Below are 22,153 nucleotides of genomic sequence, written 5' to 3' on the forward strand. Positions count from 1 at the left end.
CAGTGGCTCAAGCAGGCAGAAGCAGAGTTCCTATGAGAGGTAGGCTCTTCAGCCACCTACACGGCGCTGGTTCTGCAGGTGTGCAGAGCGAAGGCTCATGAGGTCTTGATGGTGACAACCAAGACTTCAAAGAAGGCCAAGCAGAAATATGCACCGGGCTCAGAGCCCCTGCCACGAGTGTCTGGTGGGATGACACACAGGGGAGATGCTGGAGTGGTGCCCTAACTGGGACCTAAGGAACACAGGGTGAGCAGCAACATGTCAGCTCAGAAAAGCCATGGACAGTAGCAAGCAGTCATCTGGGCAATGTCCAGCAAAACTGTAGGAGACTATAGAGTGCTTAAGATGCCAAACTTTTTTTTTTTTGGTTTTTGAGACAGGGTTTCTCTGTGTAGCCTTGGCTGTCCTGGACTCACTTTATAGACCAGGCTGGCCTTGAACTCACAGCGATCCACCTGCCTCTGCCTCCCAAGTGCTGGGATTAAAGGTGTGTGCCACCACGCCCAGCCCTAGATGCCAAACTTTTAGAGGTCCCACTCCCACTGACCCTCCCTGGACCTTTGAGCCCATTCCCCACTTCTGCTTTTCTTTTGGGATGGAAATATATACCTAGTAGCTGTGCCATCGCTGTATACTGGAAGAAATAGTCATTTTTTTTTTTAAAGATGAAGAAATTTGCCTTGCTCTCTGAAACCTTGTACTTTTTGCTGTTATTGTGTGCGTACCTGCATGCAGGCATGTACATGGATGCCAGAGGGCACTGGGCATCCTGTTTATCATTTTTCTGCCTTATTCCCTTGAGACAGGGTCTCTCAGTGCACCCACAGCTAGGCCACTAATCCTCACCATTCTTCCTGTCTTAAGCACCTGTAGCTTGAAGTTACAGGCACGCATGGCCATGCCTAACTTTTTTATGAGGGTAATGAGGATTTGAACTCAGGTCTTCGTGGTTATCTAGCAAGCGTTCTTACCCACTGGGCCACCACCCCAGCCACCTGTTACTGTTTTCAGACAGGTTGCCTCCATTCTGTACCTTTGAAGGGATGCTACAATGAAATATGAACCATCAGCTTATATGCCTTATGTCACAACTTGAAGCTGCTGTTGCTACCATGCCTTCCCTACTACGGTGGACCATGCCCTTAAACCATGAGCCAGGCTAAGTTCTTCCTCCTTTAAGTTGCTTCTGTCAGGGATTTCGTCCCAGCAACAAGCAGTGTAACTAATGTGCCATGTGAAGCCCTGCATGCCCTTGGGACGGCAGTAAGAGGGCTATCACTGGACTCGATCTCTCAGCCTTGGGCCTCCAGAATGGTGAGACCCCCTCAGCCCCACCCCCGCAGTAGTCTTCAGAATGTCCTGCCCTAGGGATTTCATTACAGTTATGCATTTCCCTGTCCTGCCATGCATCTACACAGTATGTGGCTAACAAGTAGGGTCCTTTAACTTATTAGAAAAAGTAAGCATAGACAGTTTACTTGAAGCTTCATCTTCCTTTTATTAACACATAAAAACAAAGAAAATCAAATATTTTCTTTTAAAAAGAAGTATATCTTTTAATTTATGTGTATGGGTGTTTTACCTACATGTCTGTCTGTGCAAGATGTCCATGTAGGCCAGGCGCGGTGTGCATGCGGTGCCTGTGGGACCAGAAGACGGCACTGGAATTACAGACAGATGTGTGCCGATAATCGAACCTGGGTCATCTGAAGAGCAACTAGTGCCCTTACCTGAGCCATCTTTCCAGCCCCATTAAATCTTTTCATTTGATATTCTTTATCAAGTTCTTCTAGTGAAGGTAGAATGCCTTAAACGAATCAAACTTTTAAACAAGCTGAGCTGGCTAGTTTATCTTGCTGAAACAGGGACCATGCTTTTAAGGTATCTGTGTTAAAGTAACAAGTTCCTGCTTTCTGGGGCCTTTTATCAGCATTATTCATGTGCTTGATACACAGTAAGGTGCCTACTTAACTTTCACCATTGACCAAATGGCCTGGATTAATTTATAAATGGCCAGTGAAATAAAGTATGGTGCTAGTAGTGGCATGGGAAAAGAAGAAGAACCAGGAAAGGAGGTGGGAGGTTATGGTGTCAATTTAGGCTGTACCAGAGGAAAACCACGACATAGCCAAGAGTCAACATGAGCGGCTCATCATGAACGTCAGGGATCTGAGGCTGGCTCAGGTTTGAACTTCAGCATCCATACCTGGGAACCATCAGCATATAGATATGTTTGCAATCACTACATTGGAGTGTGAGCAGCAAGGGAGGAGAAGAAGGCACAAGATGCATTGGCTTAGGCACGCAAACATTTAGGATTGGGAAGCTGGCCAGCAAAGGTCTCTACTGTGTCCCAAGAACCAAATGAAGCCAGAGTTTCAAGAAGGTGGAAACTTGCATGCAGTGCATGTACCTCCTCTGTCCGCAGAGGGCTCGCCTAGCATGCCGAGTCCTGGGATGGAGCTCCAGCACTGCATACACTCGGTGCAGTAGTGCACACACATAACCCTAGCACTCTGAGGCAGTGGCATGAGGATCAGCAGCTGGGGCCCTCCTCAGCTGTATAGTGAGTCTGAGGACAGCGTGGGCTACATGGGATTTTGTTTGAAGAAAAAGGAGCCTAAAATGTATTGGAGTATGCCGGGAAGCCACTTGGTGTTGGTGGCCTTAAATTTAAGGGACACTGGTCAGTTCAAGTGCTCAGTAGCAGCCCACAGTAGATAGAAGGCTGAGTGAACCATTTTGTTGTTTTGTTTTATTTTGTTTTCAAAATGGGCAGACTGAGAAGGAGCACAGTTCCTGCTGTCTGGAAAGCAGTGACTACAGTCATGAAGTGTGGAAGAGCGTGCCTCGGCTGGAGAGAGCTGAGGGTGCAGAGGAGCGACAAGAAAGGCACAGTGTCCACGGGGTGAGACAGGCCGGAAGAAAGCACTAAGGGGCACTTAAAGAAGATATTTGAAACTGAAATTTTAGGGAGTCCACTACTGTCAAAGTCTTCAGTTTAAGACAGAATCTAAAAGGCTCAAAGCTTATCGCTTCTTCTCAGCGTATGGCCCAATCTATCAGTGCACTGTGTGAGCTGGCCACGACTGTACCACCATCTACCCCCTTCGGTCGTTTTCAGGACGCTCTCACTAGGTACTGTGGCAGCCGTCCACTCAGGCTCCACTCTGCTCTCCTACCCACAGCGCTTGAAATGTTTTCAACACACATGGGGTCCTCTCACTCCCCCTGGAAACATTCCAGTGTTCTCTCGTCTTATTTAGAGAGAATCCAAAGTGCTCTCCAACCTTGTCATCAGCCCTGTGTCCTCTCTCACTGCACTGACAGTCTCTCCCTTCAGTCTTCTGTCTAGTCACACTGGTTGCCTTCTTCCTTCCTCTTAAGCACCCTAAAGCTCCACATCTGAGCACCCTAAACGCTTTCTCTCTGACGGAGTCTTCTCAGCATTCTCAGAGACACTTGTTTCTTACGCAACCTTCTGCTCGCTCTCACCTCTTTAAGGACCTGCTCCTGTACCTCAACCCTCCTTTCCGTCCCTGCTTTCCCCGACTGTAGGACACTCATCACGCCCTACTCTTACACAGCTTTTTAAAAAAATCTCCTATAAGGTACAGCCTGTAAGAGTGAAACCCTCACGGGGCTGAGCACTCAGAGCAGTGTTTAACAAACAGCACGTGACAGACCTCAGGAAACATTTACTGGGTAAATGAATGAGTAACAACGTACACAAGATCATTTATTTCTGTCTGGGAGGTTTCTGACTTTCTGAAAGAGAACTATCATGAGAATTTATTAGTTCTATGTTAACAACATATATACAAAGTTTTAACTTTAAGATGGAAGCAATTACCTGATCTTTGAGAAATTTTCGGATGTTCCGATGGGCTCGGGAACATTCTGTTAATAAGCTGAGAACTGGAGTTAGACCCTCTCTATAGCTGCTTCCCTATAAAGAAAACCATGCATGCCATATTAGTTCAGTTCCTAAGGGTGTGGCTCTCCTCCACGTAACCTGAGAATACGAAGACTTTTTTTCTTTTTCAGGGGAGGGAAGAGGAGCGATGGGAGGATACAGCTTATGATACCAAGGCTTTACTTTAAATAATATTTCCATAAACTATCTTTATTTTACTATCTATATTTGTCTTTTCTGGTTTTTTTCCCCTATGTTTTCTTGGGTTTACACCAGCGCAGCTAATGTGCTTCAGTGAAGCAACAGCTTTTCAGATCCATCTATGCTACACTGCTGCCTTTCAACACATCTGCCAGAGAAACTGAGTGACGGACTAGAGAAAACTGAAGGGGAAACACTTTTGAAGATGCCATTTTAGAGTAGGTTAGTTTTTACTTTAACATTTACAAAGTAGCTATGCAAAGCAGTTAATACCCTTTCCTTTACTTTCAGACACGAGTTATAAATTTGGTGTTGTAAAAATGCAATTTTCAACATTAAATAAACTCACTTGGTTTCTGCCCATTCCTCATTATTATGATAAAATACTTTTAAAGTAAAGCTATCTAGCATGCCAAGTCTACACAGCGAGCTTCGATGGGAGCGCACGCCGTGTGACCTGCCTCTCTGCCGGCACACCCGGCCTTCACTCTAGCACCTTACCTTGTCAATTCTCTTCTCCATAAAACTGAGCAAGACCTGAATGGCCTCCATATTCATGCCATTGTATACCATGGTACTGCTCTTTAAAGCTGGGTCTTCCTCGGCTGTTTTATCACTGGGCGGTTCATCCAGAGTCGCCGCCTCTTGGGCTGTTTCTTCATGGGTTAATGGACAAATGAGAACATCCAAACAAGAGACTGGAACATTGCTTAAAAGGTTGACGGCATTACTGAAAGGCAATTTGAAAATACAATATTTTAATTTGATTGAATAGGCTTTTAAAATGCAAACATAATACAAAGTTCAGAGGTGACTTTTAGGAGTCAATTAAAATTTTTCTTTTTCAAAATGAGCCATTAATATTACTTGGCATTTACGAAGGAAAATAAAGAACGGTCTCAAACATACACATGGCAAATTGAAAAGCAGCAATGGTAAATGGGCAGACACAATCACAGGATGTCACGTCACCCTCTGAAATGCTAAAACAGGAATCTGTCGGCTGTAATGCGAGCGCTTTAATTTACTGTGACAATGCCCGCTCTGCACTTTCTTCAGGGGAATGAACTCCTTTTGTGGATCCGCTGGTTTATTATTCCTTAGGTTACAACATAAAGCACTTGAGAAGCAGTGTGTATAAGCAGCTTATCATAGAGGCAGCAGCATTCAAAAGCAATGTAGTATTGTACTGTAGTATAGTACTGTAGTGTTAAGATTTGTTTTCTCTAATGTATAAAATACAATGTTTAAATCAACCAATTTTTTTATGTGACATTTTCAGGGGGAAAGAAGTGGTGCCCTGTTTCCCCTCTCTGTCATCAGGTCTCTTGAAAGAAGCCAGCACTGCTGTTTCTAATCTCTCTCCCAGGCCTTTCTGCTTTTCCAAGGTCTGTTCAGGAGTCCGGGATGCACGCCAGCAGGGGGAACCCCAACCTTGTATTTCTGGCATTCTCTAAAAACCTCGGTCTACTGCTCAGTATAGAAGAGGTTAAAATAATAATAGAGATTTAGTACAAATAGGCATACTGTCAATATGTATGTTTTCCTCCACGTATATTTCATATTTTTATCTGCCAGAAGAGGCAGCATTCCAGTGTGAGTTGATCTCAACAGCCTGTACCCCAGGACTTCCTGATAAACAACAATGGAAAGACAGGCATCACATTTCCTAGTGACACAGAAGCGAGTCTAAAAATAACCACAGCCTGACTAAAAATAAACTCTTGCAAATACAGTTGAAAAGTGTAACCACTTGGAAACCAAAGTCAGGGCTTAATCCATCTGATGCTGTCTTAATTTAGATCACAGCAATTTAAGATGTAATTTATAGTGACACTCTAAAAAACAAGACAAATAGAAAAAGAGTGCAAAGGTTTTTCTTTCTTTTTACTTTGAAGTATGGCTTTATTTCCATGAATCAATATTTCACTCTTTTTATATTATAGAAAATAATTTTTTAAAAAATCCAATACAAATCAGACAATGCAGAAAGTTAGTGGGAATAAAAATAATATGAACTGTGGGCAACAAACAATTTAACAATTTTTGTGAATAGACGGTTTTCCGCTAAAGTATGTTACTGCTGTCCTCAGTGAAGCTACTGTTACTGTCACACACTCTCCTGTCGTTTGTGACACCCAAAGGCAGTTAAACCACCACTTTTCACACAAACTTTAGATTTTTTTTTTGTAGGCTTCCACAGTTCCTTACTTATAATTTAAAATGGCTTGCTTCTCACTTAGCATTTGGAAAAGGGTTATTATTAAAAACCACAGAGTCACTGGGGAGAAGAGAGAGAAAGAGCTTTACCTAAGAACTACTTTCTGAAATGGTACAAGCCATTCTGCAACGCTAGGGTTCTCCCTACACACAAGACAACCATCTCTGGAGACCATCAGCAGTGTGGTCCTCTAAATCGATCACAGACCAGGCCAAATAGATGTCACTCCATTACAAAGAGATGCTTCTCCTTTAGATCGCTCTAAGCAGGGGTTTCCAGGAATTCGGCACACTTAAGAAACCAAATGTAGAGCTGGAATCAACAGATATTTGGGTGTTTGAGGCTTTTCAAGAAAAGTCCCAATTTTCTCATTTCTTATTAAACAACTCAGTTCTCAATCAGCTACAAAATTAATTTTCTGGCTCACTGTGTTTGAGCTATTCTTTTTAAGTAGGACGGTCAGCCTTGTGAGCTCTGTCACTTCTCTGACAGTTTTATTTGTGGTAGAAGAGTGCATGAGATTCTCCAGCTACCAGGAAGTCAGTGACGATGCACAGCTTTGCACAATGGTGTTTGCATTCCTACTCCAGGGGGTAGAAATGCTGTGTATATTACTCTCCTTTTCAGTTCCTAGGGACCATTAATCACTGTGCCGTGACATCCTCCAGCTCCTGCGCCCAGCCCCCTCCTAATACGCAGATTCAAAAGCAAGGCTTACTTAGAGCTCCTCTGTGCCTTGATTAAAGGCTTGTTAGCTGTGGGAAGGGGATGACAACCTCAAATCTAGTCTTCCATCAATTGGGGAACTCAACAAATGCCAGATGACAGCAAGAAGCATGTTAACGGCTCGAACCAATCAAGTAACACATCTTACAATCAAATAATCAAATATATTTTCTTTACATTTGAGTCTTGCATGTGTATTTTCAAGCTTGGAAAGAAAGCCAGGAGAAACAAATACCAAGATCTTCTAAAGATTCCCCTATTCTCTCTATTTATTTAAAAAGACATGGCTTACTTTTTTTCTTTTGTGGTAAGAGCACTTACGATCTACCCTTTTAACTGATGTTAAATACATACTACCATATTGTTAACTATAGACTCTGCTGTACAGCAACACTGAGTCAGAACTACAAACCTTGCGCCTCTGCCTGATGACAGCACTCCCGCGCCCCTCCCCCCCGGGCCTTCCTCACCTCTATCTTACTACTTGGCCCTACGAGTTTCTCTTTTTAGATTATTAAAGGGGGATCTTGCAGTATTTGACCTTTTGTGTCTGGTTTACTTAACTTGTCATAGTATCTTCTACATCTACATACGTTCTTGAAAGCGATGAGATTTCTTTCTTTCTAAAGGTCTAATGCTCTTCTGTTACACGCGCACACACTTCCCACATGGACCCACTTATCTACTGTTAGACACTTAGCTTGCCTCCCCCCCCTCCCCCACCTCCCCGCCCCCACCCCGGCTCTATCCTTCTCTTCTCTTCCTACTTTCTGTATCTATTTATCCACTGACAGGAATTACGTGGTCGTCCTTGACATTGTGGGTGGCACTGTGAGGAACACGAGTGTGCAGGTATCTCTTTGGGACGATGATTTTTGCTTTTGTTGGATATCCACCCATCAGTGTGCTTGCTGGAGCAAATGGCACGTCTATTTTCAATTTTTAGAACTTCCATACTATTTCCCACAATGGCTATATTAATTTACATTGTTGCCAGTGTGCAAGGATTCTCCCTTCTCCACACCCTAGCTTTGTGCTGCTTTCTGAGCAGCCACTCTAACAGATGTGAGGGGAATCTTAAGGTTTTGATTTGCATTTTACAGAAGATTAGTAATGCTAAACATTCATATGCATGTCTTCTTGAGAGAAATGTCTATTCAGATCCTTTGTTCTTCCTTCTTGCCTTCCTGCGCCCCTCCTCCCTCCTCTCCCCTCCCTTCTCCTTTCCCTTTCTCTTTTTTCTTGGCTATAAGAATCCTGTGCTGGGTATGGTAGCACACGCCCACATTCTTAGCACTCAGACTAAAGCTGACCTAGGCTAAATAGTGAGGTCAAGACTAGCCTGAGCTACAAAGCAAGACACTGTATCAAAAGCAAGAGAAAGCAAAAAAGTTCCCAATGTATACTTTAGATGCTAACCTTGACCAGACAGGAAGAAGGGGATGCCTGTAGATAGCTTCCAGTGGCACAGGTATGTCTTCACTTTGGCAGTTTCCTGTGCACTGCAGGTTTTCAGTTTGATGAATTCCCACCTAGCTGTCCCTGCCTTTGTTGTCTGTTCTTCTGGTGTCGCACCAACAAGTCATTACTAAAATCAAGGTCTATGCGCTTGTTTATCCTGTGTTCTAAGTTGACTGACAATGACCTCTGCTTCCCGAGTGCCGGGATTACAAAAATGCACCACTAGAAATTTGTTTTAAGATTTTGAAAATTGGGACAGGGAGATGGCTTAGAGGGTAAAGGTGCTTGCAGTATAGACCTTCCAACCTGAGGCTGGTCCCTGGGTAAAGAGAAAACCACCTCCACAAAACTGGCCTCCACATGAGTACCCTTGCACACATACCCTCACCTCATATACACACCCAGACATAATTTTTATTTTTAGTTGTAAATTAAACAGGCATGATCTTGGCACACAGGGGGCTGAGGCAAGATTCCCAGCTGGAGACCAGCCAGGGTTATATTATAGTGAGACTTCATCTAATAGATAAAACAGAAATAAGAAAGTTTAAAATTTAAAGATGGAACTTTAAAAATATGAGCTTATATCCATTGTGTTACTGATCATTTTTGCCTGATACATGCAATGTACCCTGCGAAAGGAGCTAATAAAAAAGCCATCACAAGTAGCAACACATCTGAATGCCAAATGTGTAAAATATACAGAAAAAGCTGGTAACCAAGAATATAGTAAGTTTGTGGTAGGTTAACTTTAAATTTTACTTTAAAAATTACTTTATTGTCCCCTTTATTATTTTTATATAGAATTCATGATTTATTTTACATAAAATGGCTATGTATGAACATAATTTACATATAAATAAACACACTTGAGGGTGTGTTCAAAAAGGATTCCTACTAAGCTGAGAGATGATCAAAACCTCTGGAGACCAATGTTACAGGGAATGCTAAAAACAATTGTTGTAAAGGGAATATAACAAATATAATAACAGCTCTGAGGGATAAAGTTTAAAAAAAGTATTACATCTTATTTATTTTGCATGTGTGTGTGTGCGCGCGCTCGCGTGTGTGTGTATGTGTGTGTGTGTGTGTGCGTGCATGTGTGCACTTGAAATAGAAGTTAAAGGACAACTTACATGAGCCAATTCTCTCCTTCCACCACGTAGGTTTGGGGGATTATGTGTGTATGTGCATACGTGTGTGTGCATGCGAGCGAGTGTGTGTGGTGGTGGGTGCCCTAGGGGCCAGAAGAGGGTGTTGGAACTCGGGAGCTACAGCTCCAGGCAGCTGTGCACTACATGACTGGCTGCAGGCTTGAGAGGGTAGTGTCTCACCCACCGAGTCACCGTGCAGCCCCGGGATAAGAGTTTTCCTAAGGACTTATCGTTCTCCTACAAACGAGATCGCTCTCAGCATATTCGTATTCGGGGACACTCAAGGAGATCAAAGACCTAGAAGGGGAGGTAATGCTAGAACAAGGTCTCAGGAGGCAAAAGCAGAGGTGTGAAGCTAGCACTGTACAGGAAGAGAGCCACTTAATGTCTGAGGCCGGCAAGAAACAAGAACAGATACAGACAGCAGCAAACTGATTGCTACTGGCAAAGGATTGACGGCTTAGGGAAGCTCTTGCCTGAGTCTCCAATTACAGCTAACCGGCTCGCAAGATCATCATCTATCCATCCCTCCCTCCATTCAATTAATTTGTTCTGTAAGCAAACACATACATACATGTGTGTGTGCAGTATGTATGTATGTGTATGTATGTATGTATATGTACATATGAACATATGAGTACTTGCCTAGGTGTCAAGGATCCCCTGGAGTTGAGTCAGTTACAGGTGCTGTGAGTTGCCTGAATGTGTGCCGGGCCCTGAATTTGGGTCTTCTGTAAGAGCAGTATGTGGTCTTAACTGCTGAGCTATCTCTGCAGTCTGAACCTTTTGTTTTGTTTTGTTTTAAAGCTTCTAACTTCAGAAGTTATAATAAATGTGAAGGAAATAATAAACGTGCAAGAAAATAAAGGCACAATATTATTTTAGTAACAAATGTCATGAAAAAGAGAAGCCAATGAGAAAATGGGGATAGGATGTGTTTATGTATGTGTACACGTATGTTCACGTGTATACACGAGTCTAAATTAGGAGGCTGGAGAAGGCCTAACTGAGCGAGTTGCATCTGAACTCAGTTCTAGATGATGAGAAGGCGCCAACCGCACAAACACCTGCGTAAAAAGCATTCCAAAGCTTCCAGATGGAGCGAACGCAAAGGCCCAAGTAAGCAGACTATGTCTAGAAAGGAAGGGCAGACTATTTGAACACAGAGCCATCTGGTTTGTAGAATGGGAGGCTTCCAGAGGCAGGAGGAGGAGTGGGTCGGTGCCATGAGAACGCTCTGCTTGACAACAGGAAGGAGGATACTGTCAGAGTGAGGCCAGCGCCTCAGATCTAATTCCATGGATGCATCCAACACTCCACAGCGAGAGACAGTTCTCATTCAGAAGAAATGGATGCGACTGGCATGTTGCCATGGTGAGAATATACTCCCACATCCATTGCAGGGAGCCTGCGTGACACTCGGCATAGTATTTTCCCCTGAAGTCTTGTAGGAAGGGCTGAGACAAGCCAAGGCTTCTATGACTATGCCAAGAAACAGTTTGAAGGCTTTTAGGGCTCCAGCAATCATGCCCGCCTCCCCCATGCTGCCAAGCCATGTAGCTAAGTAAAAGCGGGGTATGAGCTGACAGAGCTATGTGGGGCCTGGGACAGGCTGTAAGGTTTGGCAGAGTCATGGATAGAGGAGGAAAGAAGGAAGTGATCAGGGGACACAGCTTTCCCCGCAGGGCCACGGGTCCTAAGTGTACGGATGACAATCATGAAGAAGGCTTCTTGATCCTTGCGACTGAGAAGAGCCGTAACAGCAACAAGCAGACACTGGCTTTCTGAAGCACAACTCTGCGTGCAGTGCAGCCGTGTCCCCACAGGCTGAGGAGGCCTCACTTGGAGTTGGGGTGTTGAGACTCTCAGGGTATGAGGGAGAAGGAGGTTGAAATGATGAACTGATGGTTAGGGATAGGCAGGCAAGAAAGTAACATTGTAAGTCTTTAGATAACAGACTGGGTAGGTGGGGAAGTGGGTGAGAAGAGGCGGAGGACAGGCCTGTGAGGAAGCCCCTAACTCCACACCACAGGGAGCTTGTTCTTTGGCAACTGTTACTGGAGTCAGTCACTGAAGACGACTCAAGCTGTCTTGTGGTCTCTTTCTATTCTCGTCTTGAATTGTTGTTTAACTTTTCATAATATTTATGTCTTCTCTCTCCATTTAGTGTGGTTCTTTCTGGGCATGCGCCGTGGGTGTCCTTAAGACACCTCAGAACAGCACTCAGTGGGACACACAGGCTAGAGAACCCTTCTCACCTGAAAAACTAATGTACAGATAATAGGACAGAAAAGAACCAGTAACAACAACAAAAATGTCTCCCTCTCTGACCTTTCCAAAGTCAATGTCCCTGTCTGTTCTCATACAAGCTTGTTCACTGATATGGAGGGATGGAGAGAGAGACTCACCACTCCTGTACGTACTAACTGGCGAATCTCCCGGAGAACGGACTGGATGCTTTGGTCTTCTCTTTCTTTCCTTAAAATATTGTTTATTTATTTATTTAAGAGAAATTTATACAACTTGGGATGACACCACCTGGGATGATGATGCTTCTCTCAAGAGCCATAGACTATCTACCAAAAATGCTAGTGCCAACTATGGAAAATTTCCTTTCCAATGATAGTCAGGGGCGTACAGGGGATTGGGCAAGCCACAGAGTCTGTTAGTGTTGCCCTTTCTTGACTTCCAGGTCTTGAACCTAGCATGTGATTGCTGAAGACAGCACACGCTGTGTACAAGGACTTGGAGAGTCTGTCCACCACTGACGTGGAAGCCACCATACTGAGGTCGCGTTCTCCTAGTATCCAATGGTGCTAGGAAATCAACCACAGGAGAAAAGGGAGCAATAGCCCAATCAACTGTAACGCCACAAACCAAAACAAAGACAAGGTATTTCCAAGAGTGTAAAAGCGGCCTTATATTTTTAAGGTAACCAGCAGCCATCTATTTAAACTTAATTTGTCCTCAATAGGCAGGAATTAATGTCTGGTACTGTAGATCTAGAAAACAACTATTAAGGTCTTTGATCTTTTCTTAACCCTAAAGCTTAAACCGGTGCCTAACACATGGTTAAGTGCTTACTAACAAATAAATATAAGTGGACATAAAAATCAGCTCATTTTCAAATATTTAATTTAAAGTGTGATTAGGAGACAATAGTGTTAGGAGTTGGATATTCTAAATTCAAGACGATTCCTACCAATATCTCACTGATGCTTTTATAGAAAATTTTAAAACCTCACCTTTAAACTCATATAGAACGTCAAAAGACTGAACAGTCTGAACGATCCTGCAAGAGGAAAGCCTGGAGGATAATGCTGCCTGTCGTGAAAACTGACTATGCTACTTCAAGCAGAAAGGTATACACATGGCCTGAGGATACTCAGACCAATGGGAATAAATAAAGAATCCAGAAACTCACACAAACACTCTCTCTGTCTCTCTCCAGTGTGTGTGTCTGCGCGCGCGCACACACACACACACAAGTACATGTGCATACAAGTGCCGAGAGCAATAGGGAAAGGAAAGCCTTTTCAATAAACAGTAGCTGAAGCTGTATATCCAACACACAAATGAAAGAAGAGGATTTTGTACACCACACACAAAAATTCACTCAGCATGGATCAAAGACATGGGTGAGCACGTGCTGACACAGTGTGCAGAAGAAACCAGAACTGAGCACCTACATCAACTTACACTGAGCCTGGTGTCATCCTCCTGCAGCCTGGAGGCCGCCCTTGTCTACTTCCACACTATAGCCTAAGGATGCAGGCTGGGGCCTAAGTCCCTGGGTAAGTGCAGTGACCCCGGGGAGGAGTGCTGAAAACACTCTCAGGGAACGGTGCAGACGGAATAGAAACAGGACATCACAGTGCCGATAATGACCTAGCTGCTGAGAACAGAACGCTGCTTAGAAAGCTGAGACTGGAAACGGAGGCCAGGCCTCGTGGAGCTAACCCACTCATCATGCCTTGCCTTCTTCATGTCCCTGATGAAAGCAATGGTGCAGACTTACAGAGAAACAAACCAGAAAACAACTTGTCAGGCTCGCTCTTTTTCTCTTTTCTAAAGTATCTTTATCATCAATAACGAATGGGATTTCTGGCTTTGGGGAAAAATATAGAATATCAGAAAACAAGTATCTTTATATGATCAAAGGGTAAACACAAAAATAAATTTCTAAGATAAAATATTAAAAATTCAAGAAGCAATGAAAAACTTTTGGACTAAATCTTACATTTAAAAGTCACTACTCTTTTAACAGAAGAAACAGCAGATGGAGCTGCTGCTATGAGCTTAGGGAAGTGCCAGGGCCAGGAAGCCACCGAGTTTCATCAGCAAGCCACACATTACCTGCCCAGTATTACTCGTGGCACCACAGTGCTTCTTAAAATAAATCGAAGGGCTGAAAAAGGGCACAGAGCTGAGCAGTGGTGGCACATGCCTTTAATCCCAGCACTTGGGAAGCAGAAGCAAGCAGATCTCTGAGTTTGAGGCTAGCCTGGTCTACAGAGAGAGAGTTCTAGGATAGCCAGGGCTACACAAAGAAACCCTGTAAAGAAATACACAGGGACAGTAGTGAATATGCTCAAAATACATTGTATAAAACTCTCAAATTAATAAAAATAATACCTAAAAAAACAAAGAATAGAGTGGCTGAAGAGATGGCTCAGAATTTAAGAGCACTCTCAGCTCTTCCAAAGGTCCCAAGTTCAATTGCCAGCAAGCACATGGTGGCTCACAAGCATTTGTAATGAGATCCAGTGCCTTCCTGTAGCAGGCAGGCCCACATGCGGGCAGAATACTGTATAAATAATAAATAAATCTTTTTTTTAAGGTGACTTTTAAGTATCATTTTAAAATATCCAATCTGTGCCTTGCACCTTACAGTTTTATACAATTACTATTTTCAGGTCACTGCAGAGGCACAGATTTAACAGCTCTAGTAGGTCCCCAGTAGCTCCTGACATTGGAGGATCTCCCCCCCCCCCCCCCCCCCCCGGTGTGTGTGTATTAACCTGGATGTCATCACTGCTCACCCCAATACTAATCACTTCTTCTGATTAAAAGGGCATACAAGGCCGCCCTAGGCAAACTGCTAAGTCAGCAGCACGCCTAAGCTCCAGAGTGCCTCTGAGACCCGCTCACAATCCTGGCTGTGCTCTCAGATACAAATTTATACTCAACGATGTAGCTAATGGACTTAAGCAAAGTTAACTCTTTAGATAAAATAAAGGGACAGATTTTAAAAGGTCATGTGAGTCTCACCAAGGTAAAGAAATTTGATTACTTTTTAAAAATCTGAACACTGTCTGTAGGTTGATTCTCTTGACACATACTAAGCGCTGTGATAAGATCTGCAATCCAGGCTGGAGAGATGGCTCAGTGGCTAAGAGCACTGTCTGTTCTTCCAAGGGACCCAGGTTCAATTCCCAGCACCCACATGGCAGCTCACAACTGTCTGTAACTCCAGTTCCAAGGGATCTGACACCCTCATACCAATGCACATAAAATAAAAATTAAATAATTGTTTTAAAAAAGAATAAGAGGAGAAGGGGGGAAAAAGGCTTGAAATCCATCCTTGGGAGAATCCTGGCAGAGCTATGTGTGGCTAGCACAGCGGTGTCCACCAGAACTCTTTCTCCTTATAGCCTGAGGATAGCCTTGGGCATATGATTTAAAAAAAGAAAGAAATCAATGCACTTCTAAGCTTTTTTAAAACAAAAACACCTTTAATTTTGATGTTGAATTGTTAGTGTCTCTTAATTATGAAATAAAAACCATAAAGAGTAAAAATGCTTAATGTCGTCATTTAGGATGTGAGTTATTGCAGATAATGTGGGCACTGTCTCCAGAAAATTAAAGGACTGTTTGATCTGTGGCGAAGGAAAACATTTCCATGCTTTTAGAGTCGGTGTCTCACAGCACACAGCTCGGGCTGACTGGACACAGCATGCCCATGCCCTCACCTCTGCAGTGTTGCTGGAGCGCTGCACCATGTCACCCCCCTAGCCCGCCTCACCAATCATGAAGAAAACATTTTGAAGGGCTACATATAGGGTAGAGAGTGTATATAAATAATCCACCCATAAACTCATCGTGATGTAAAGTATACTACTCCACATAAGTAAAATAATATAGATTTGATTGAAAATAACAGCTAAGGGTTAGCGTGTGTGTAATTTATTCTATGTTTTTGTACAGTTTTTAATTAAGTTATATCTGGAAATTATTAAGTGTCCACAGGTAACTTAATAGAAAAGTTCATGTTAACTTCTTTACAAAGCAGAGTGGATACCTAAGTTACTTCTTTGTAGCTCTATACAATTTAGCATGCCTTTGTTTTGTTGGTTGGTTTTATTTTTTCATTTTGTTTTGTTTTATTGGAGACAGGGCTTCTCTGTGTAATAGTCCTGCCGATCCTGGAACTTACTTTGTAGACCAGGCTGGACCTGAACTCACAGAGAGCCACCTGCCTTTGCCTCCCAAGTGCAGCGATTAAAGGCCTGCGCCACCATGCGTGGCCGCCATTTATAGTCTTACAGAATATTGTTCTAGCAGTCTTATACGGAAGTCAAATGTTTTGTTATTACAAACCTAATCTACAGCAGGTAAGAGCACTGAAATGTCATTAACTCTTCTTTGGTTGCTGTCAGCGAACAGTAATCTGTATTTTTCAGTGCTGGGAACTAAACCCAGGGACTTGTGCACAGGAGACAAACATTGCACGGAGCTGCCCACGCCAAGCCCCAGAGAATGATGAACAGCATGCCATTAATGTCTCCAACAGTCAAGTCACATAACTGGAAGGGCCTTTATAACTTTGTGTGTGTGTGTGTGTGTGTGTGTGTGTGTGTGTGTGTGTGTGTGTGAGAGAGAGAGAGAGAGAGAGAGAGAGAGAGAGAGAGAGAGAGAGAGAGAGAGAGAGAGGCCACGGGAAGGTCAGAAGACAGCCTCAGGTGACCTTGGTCCCCGTCTTCCACCTTGTTCTGACACGGCTCTGGTGTCCTGATGCGTACACCACACTAGCTGGCCCATGAGTTTCTGTCTCCACCGCCCATCTCCCCCAGAAGAGCACTGGGGCTCCCAACACTCTTGTTACTACACCCAGCTTCTGGATGAAATCTGGGGATTTGCACTCAGATCCTCATGGTTTTATGGCAAGCACTTTTACCCACTGAGCCACCCTCCTCAACCTTATCTTATATATTTTAATAGGAGACACTGTGACTCTAATTTTGTTGTTGTTTTTTATTTAAATTATTACTATACAGAATATACCTTTTTGTTAAATACCCTTAAAATGAAATAATGAAAATATTAGTTGAGTTTAGTAATAAGGAGACTTCAGTTTTCTTACCTTTTGAAAAAAAAAAAAAAGAAAAAGGTCGGTATGATGATAAAAACAGTTCCTTAAAAAAAATAAATAAATAAAAGGCTCAATACGGGTAGGCCAACACTCTACCGACCACTAGTGACACTCCCGGTCCGGGATCTAATCTCAAAGGGATCAATAACAGCTGTGATACCACGATGCTGGGTTTTATTGTTGAATACAACAAATGCCAGAGTCTTACGGCGAGCTCAACATAACGGAGTCAAAGCGGACAGTGCACAGGCCTCACACGCAGGCGTGGGTCTAGCTTCCCTGGCTCAGTACAATACTTTCACTTTCTTGTGCTCATAACCAGCCATCAAAAACAGATACACTGAGACAACAGGGAAAGATGATGCACTTTGCCGAGATAGCAACACAAAGGGCACCCACCTGTGCAGCTCTTCCGTTTTGTCTTCAGTTGGGCCTTCGATTAGTAAACAGTGGCGAAGGACAGCTGCCATGACACGGAACTGATGAGAATCACTCTGTGGTAAATAAGGGGAGGAGGAGAGACGTTGGTGGTCGGAAGCCTTGACAAACACAGCACTTGCTCCCATACATTCCTTTGCCATACAGGGAGCCGGCAAGATACTCCACCACTTCCAAAGCAGTAAACAAACCGTTACTATTTCACATGAGTAGCACGACCACCTGCAGAAACGGCCACGGCCAGTAGGTGTTGACCTAGCTACCCTGTTTTATTGTTCAGAAAATTCAATTCCACTTAAGGATTTTTCATTTCCAGACAGATTAGACTCCTTTGGTCCTTGTAGTATACCATGCCCGTTTACTAACCTAAGTTCAGACAAATGTAAGCTATACTGAGAGAGTTCTTTTATAACTAGTTATCCATTTTAAGTAAAATTGTTTCATCTCTTAGCTTTCAAAAGTAATGAGTACAATGGCTTTTTTTTTTTTTAGATAGGGTCTGGCTATGTGGCTCAGACTGGTCTTGAACTTGTAAACCTTGTACCTCTGCCTCTCAAATATACTGAGCTTACACCATGGATGACCACCAATTTCATTTTCATCCACCTTTTTCATCTCGCAGGTCCCACATGACTATGACAAATGATCAGAACTGTATCCTCAGTAAGTATCTTCCCAATACTTATTCACTGGCAGTGAATTAAAGACACAGAGCTAGAGAGAAGGAAACTAACAATGAAAAATAAATCAAGCTCTGAATAATCACTTGTTTTATCTTTGGCACCTTTATTTCTATAACAAGATCTTGGGCCATTACAATCTTTTTTTTCTTTTTTGGTTTTGTGTGTGTGTGTGTGTGTGTGTGTGTGTGTGTGTGTGTGTGTGTGCACGTGTGTGTGATATACATGCATATGTGATGTGTGTGTACATGTGTGCATAGGCCAGTGGTGGACATCGGCTGTTTTTCTTCATTGCTCTCTATTTTCTTTACTGAGACAGGGTCTCTCCCTGAATCTCTAACTCGCCTGCCTTAGAGTTACTTCAGAAGCAATAATTTTTAAAAACTCCTACTATACAATTATGTTCACCTAAAGCGAAATGTGTGCATGGATCATACATGCACACACACAGAATCCAGTCTTTCTATGACCTCCCACAGACCCTAACAAACCAAAGGACACACTGTCACTACCATACTACAGCTGAAATGCCTTCGAACAACACATCACATATGGATTTGGGAAAGATGGAGGCCTCAGGCATAAAGTGGGACAGGCTTGCTGTGGGAGTCCAGCGAGGGCCTAGGCCGTGACCTCACATCAGCCCCGCACCGCTGAGCTTCAGTTCCCTCCCACACATTTCCACGAACACAAAAGTTCTGTGAGAATTAAAGAAAATGGTCTGCACAGCAGCACTTTAAAACTGTGACTAAGATCTGGAAGTGAGGGAAAGGAAGGAAATGGAGTGTGACTGCAATGAGGTGGCACGGAATCCACCGTGGGAGTGAAGGGGCTGGCAAAGGTAAGAGGACGGGGGACCAGCGGGAACCAAGGGCGCCGGGACCTGCAGGGCAGGAATACAAGTCGCTGCGTTCACCATCCATCCCCACTACTTGAGTGAACATTCCCTTGTAAATAAGTATACTCTTACTTGCCCTAAAGTACATGAAACGCATGAAACCTTTGTCAAACTGAACTATTACCTAACCACTGGTAAGAGCCTATTCTCTCTTGCTTGGTTCTGAAAACTGGGATAGGACCCTGGCTGCTGGGCCACTGAGCCACGTCTCCAGATCTTGGTTTTTTTTTGTGACAGGGTCTCACTATGTAAACCAAGGTGTCCTTGAACTCCACCCCTGACTTGCTCCTGCTCACTGCTAGGGATTGTGGGTGCACACTACCACACCCTGTTGTGCTTCCTTTTAAGCCAGGCAGTCCTTATTACGGAGGTACCAACCTCTGCTCGCGATGATCAGGACAAGCCTCTTAGAAAACTACCCACGGTGGTCTCTCCCCAGGCTGCAACTGCGAGCACCGCTTGCTACCCCATTCCCGTCCTCTGATACCACTTATTCCCAAACTGTACTTTCTGTCTTAAATGTCCCCTTGGCCCATATCTAAGTCTCTGTCCATCCCTGTTCAGAGCAACTTCTGAACCTGGGCTGTCTGATAATTCCTGATAATTCCTTTTCTATCACCAAGAAGCTCCTTTATTTGGTCTTGTTAAAGTTTCTTTTGTGAAATCTCAATTTGTAACTTCACATATTTAATTAAACTTTGTTTCCTCCGCTAATTGTCATCATGAAGACAAAAGGCATATGTTAAATAGGTGAACAATAAACTCTAATCCAAGTGTTAAGTATAATATACAGAGAGAAAACTGCCCAATTTCTGAGAGTATAGCTGAATAACTTTCCACAAAATGACCAGCACAAAGTCGCGGAACGCCAGGACTAAGAACTCCAGAACTTTCTGGTCCCACAGAGGGCATTCTCTAAAGCCCTAATGTCCAATATCACATTAGTGAGTTTTGCTGTCACTGAACTTTGTATGACTAGAATCACAAAACACAGACTCCCAGTCTCTCTCTAGTCCTGAGCCTGATCCATGTTGTACCCAGTTGCACTGGGTCTTTCTGGTGCTTGACAGCTTACCTGCCGCTGGTCTGCAATGCCATGAGAAAGTTTGGGGCCTTCACTACAGATAAGAAAAAAACACTGGGTACAGTGCGGATGGATTACTGGGGCTGGACAGATGGCTCAGTGGATAACGTGAGCTCCAGGCTCAGTAAGAGACCCCGCCTCAAACATACAAAGTGGGGAGTGATTGAGGAGGCAGCTAACACGAGCCTGTGGCTGCCATCCATATACATGCACGTATATCATATACATATTGCAGTTTTCCCAAAATAGCGCTGATATAATGTGAGTTCACTGAATATATTACATCACAATGTACATATCCACCCTCCTCTCAATGGACACTGTAACTGTTTCCTCCACTAATTATCATCATGAAGACAAAAGGCATACTGCTGCCATAAACATACCGGTCACATGTTGCCTGGAATGTACTGGGTTCATACCCAGGAGAGGGAATGTTGCATCATAGGGACTATATACATGTCACACTTTAGATTCTGAAGTTTAGAGAGCACTGCCAAGCAGTATTTTCAAGCATACAACTAGCCAACACCTCACAAAGAAGGATGCACCCTCCACAGCCAATTCTAGCAACATCTTCTGAGCGGCATGATCAATCACTTCATAGACATGTGGTAGTTTCTTGGTTTGAATATCACATTAAGATGACAGAGCGGAACAGCTCTGCCTATGTTCCCTGGCATTTGCGCAGCTCTTTGGACAGTTCCTGTCCAAGCGTGTAGGCCACAGTCCTGTTGGGAAGACATGTGCACAAATCTGTAAGCATTCTCCGTGTGCTCAGGGCACCCAAGTGCTGCCGCTCTCTCTTCCTCTGTGCCGCTGGCTGGGCTGAATCCCGCCTCCTAGGAGTGGGTCCCTCTCCTTAAATCATCTTCAAAACTTATTTTAATGAAGACCAATTGCTAAATTTTCTGTTATGGTTTGGTCCTTATTTTATCTTCTTTACAAGTCATTGCTTATTTCAGAAATGCTTGGGTTGTTTGAGATAAAGTCATAAAGTCTTCTATAAGCTTTAGTATTTAATTTTATGTATTTAGGTCTCTTTTCTAACTCAGGTTAGTTTTTTGTATAAGATATAAAGTAAGGACTGAAATCCATTGTTGCATCCATTTGAACTAGTACCATTTCTTTTTTTAAAAATCCTCTTCCTTTAAAAATCTACTTCCAGGTATCATGAACAGTCAACTGTGTGCTGGTAGGTTTATCTGTACACTTTGTTTTCCCCTTTTAGTCTATAACTCAGCAAGTTTTGTTAGAGGCATGCTATCATTAGCAACTTTTATTCAACCAAGAGAATAGAGCCAGAGAGATGGCTCAGGAGGTTAAAAAAATGCCTGTCACGCACACCTGATGACCTAGGTTCAAACCCTGAACTAAGACAGATGGAGATCCAACTCTACAAAGCTGTCCTCTGATCTCCATATGTGCATGGTAGAATGTGTGCAACACCCTCACCGTACATAAACACACACATATAGCAAGCCGTGGTGGTACATGCCTTTAATCCCAACACTTGAGAGGCAGAGGCAGGCAGATCGCTGTGAGTTTGAGGCCAGCCTAGTCTTGAGTGTCTAGGTCAGCCAAGGCTACACAGAGAAACCCTGTCTCGAAAAACCAACCAACCAACCAAACAAACAAAAACCCAAAAACAAAACAAAACAAAAAAAACCAAAAAAAAAAAATCCCCCCAAAACAAAAACATACAATAATAAATTTTAAAAATAAAATTTACAGTTGAGTATCATAGAACACACCCTTAATCCCAGCACTTAGGAGGCAGAGGCAGAAGGATCTCTATGTGTTGGAGGCCAGCCTGGTCTACATAGTGAGTTCTAGGCCAGCTAGGGCTACATAGTGAGACCTAGTCTCAAAAACATAAAATAGAATGATATAAAATAAAATAGGCTCAGGGGCTTAAGAGATGGCTCAGTGGTTCAGATTGCTGACTGCTCTTCCAGAGGACACAGGTTCAGTCCCCAGCACTCACATCAGCCCTCTGGTA

General features: G+C 43.4%; 1 protein-coding gene across 8 annotated transcripts in view; it reads right to left on the reverse strand.

Annotated features, from left to right (window-relative positions):
• The window catches only part of RIC8B (RIC8 guanine nucleotide exchange factor B), a 101,208-nt gene that overhangs the window by 42,889 nt on the left and 36,166 nt on the right, over positions 1-22,153 (reverse strand). For all 8 annotated transcript variants that reach the window (XR_014781849.1, XR_014781850.1, XR_014781851.1 and 5 more), the window contains exons 4-6: positions 17,451-17,545; positions 4,619-4,847; positions 3,854-3,949 (exon numbers count right to left, since the gene is read on the reverse strand). Coding sequence is in view for 3 of the 8 variants with exons in the window: in XM_084795648.1 (XP_084651774.1) it covers positions 3,854-3,949; positions 4,619-4,847; positions 17,451-17,545 (420 nt within the window). In the remaining 5 variants the exon portion in view is untranslated. The remainder of the gene's footprint in view (positions 1-3,853; positions 3,950-4,618; positions 4,848-17,450; positions 17,546-22,153) is intronic.

This window comes from Acomys minous, assembly GCF_964271855.1.
Source record: "Acomys minous genome assembly, chromosome: 9".
Taxonomy (NCBI): domain Eukaryota; kingdom Metazoa; phylum Chordata; class Mammalia; order Rodentia; family Muridae; genus Acomys; species Acomys minous.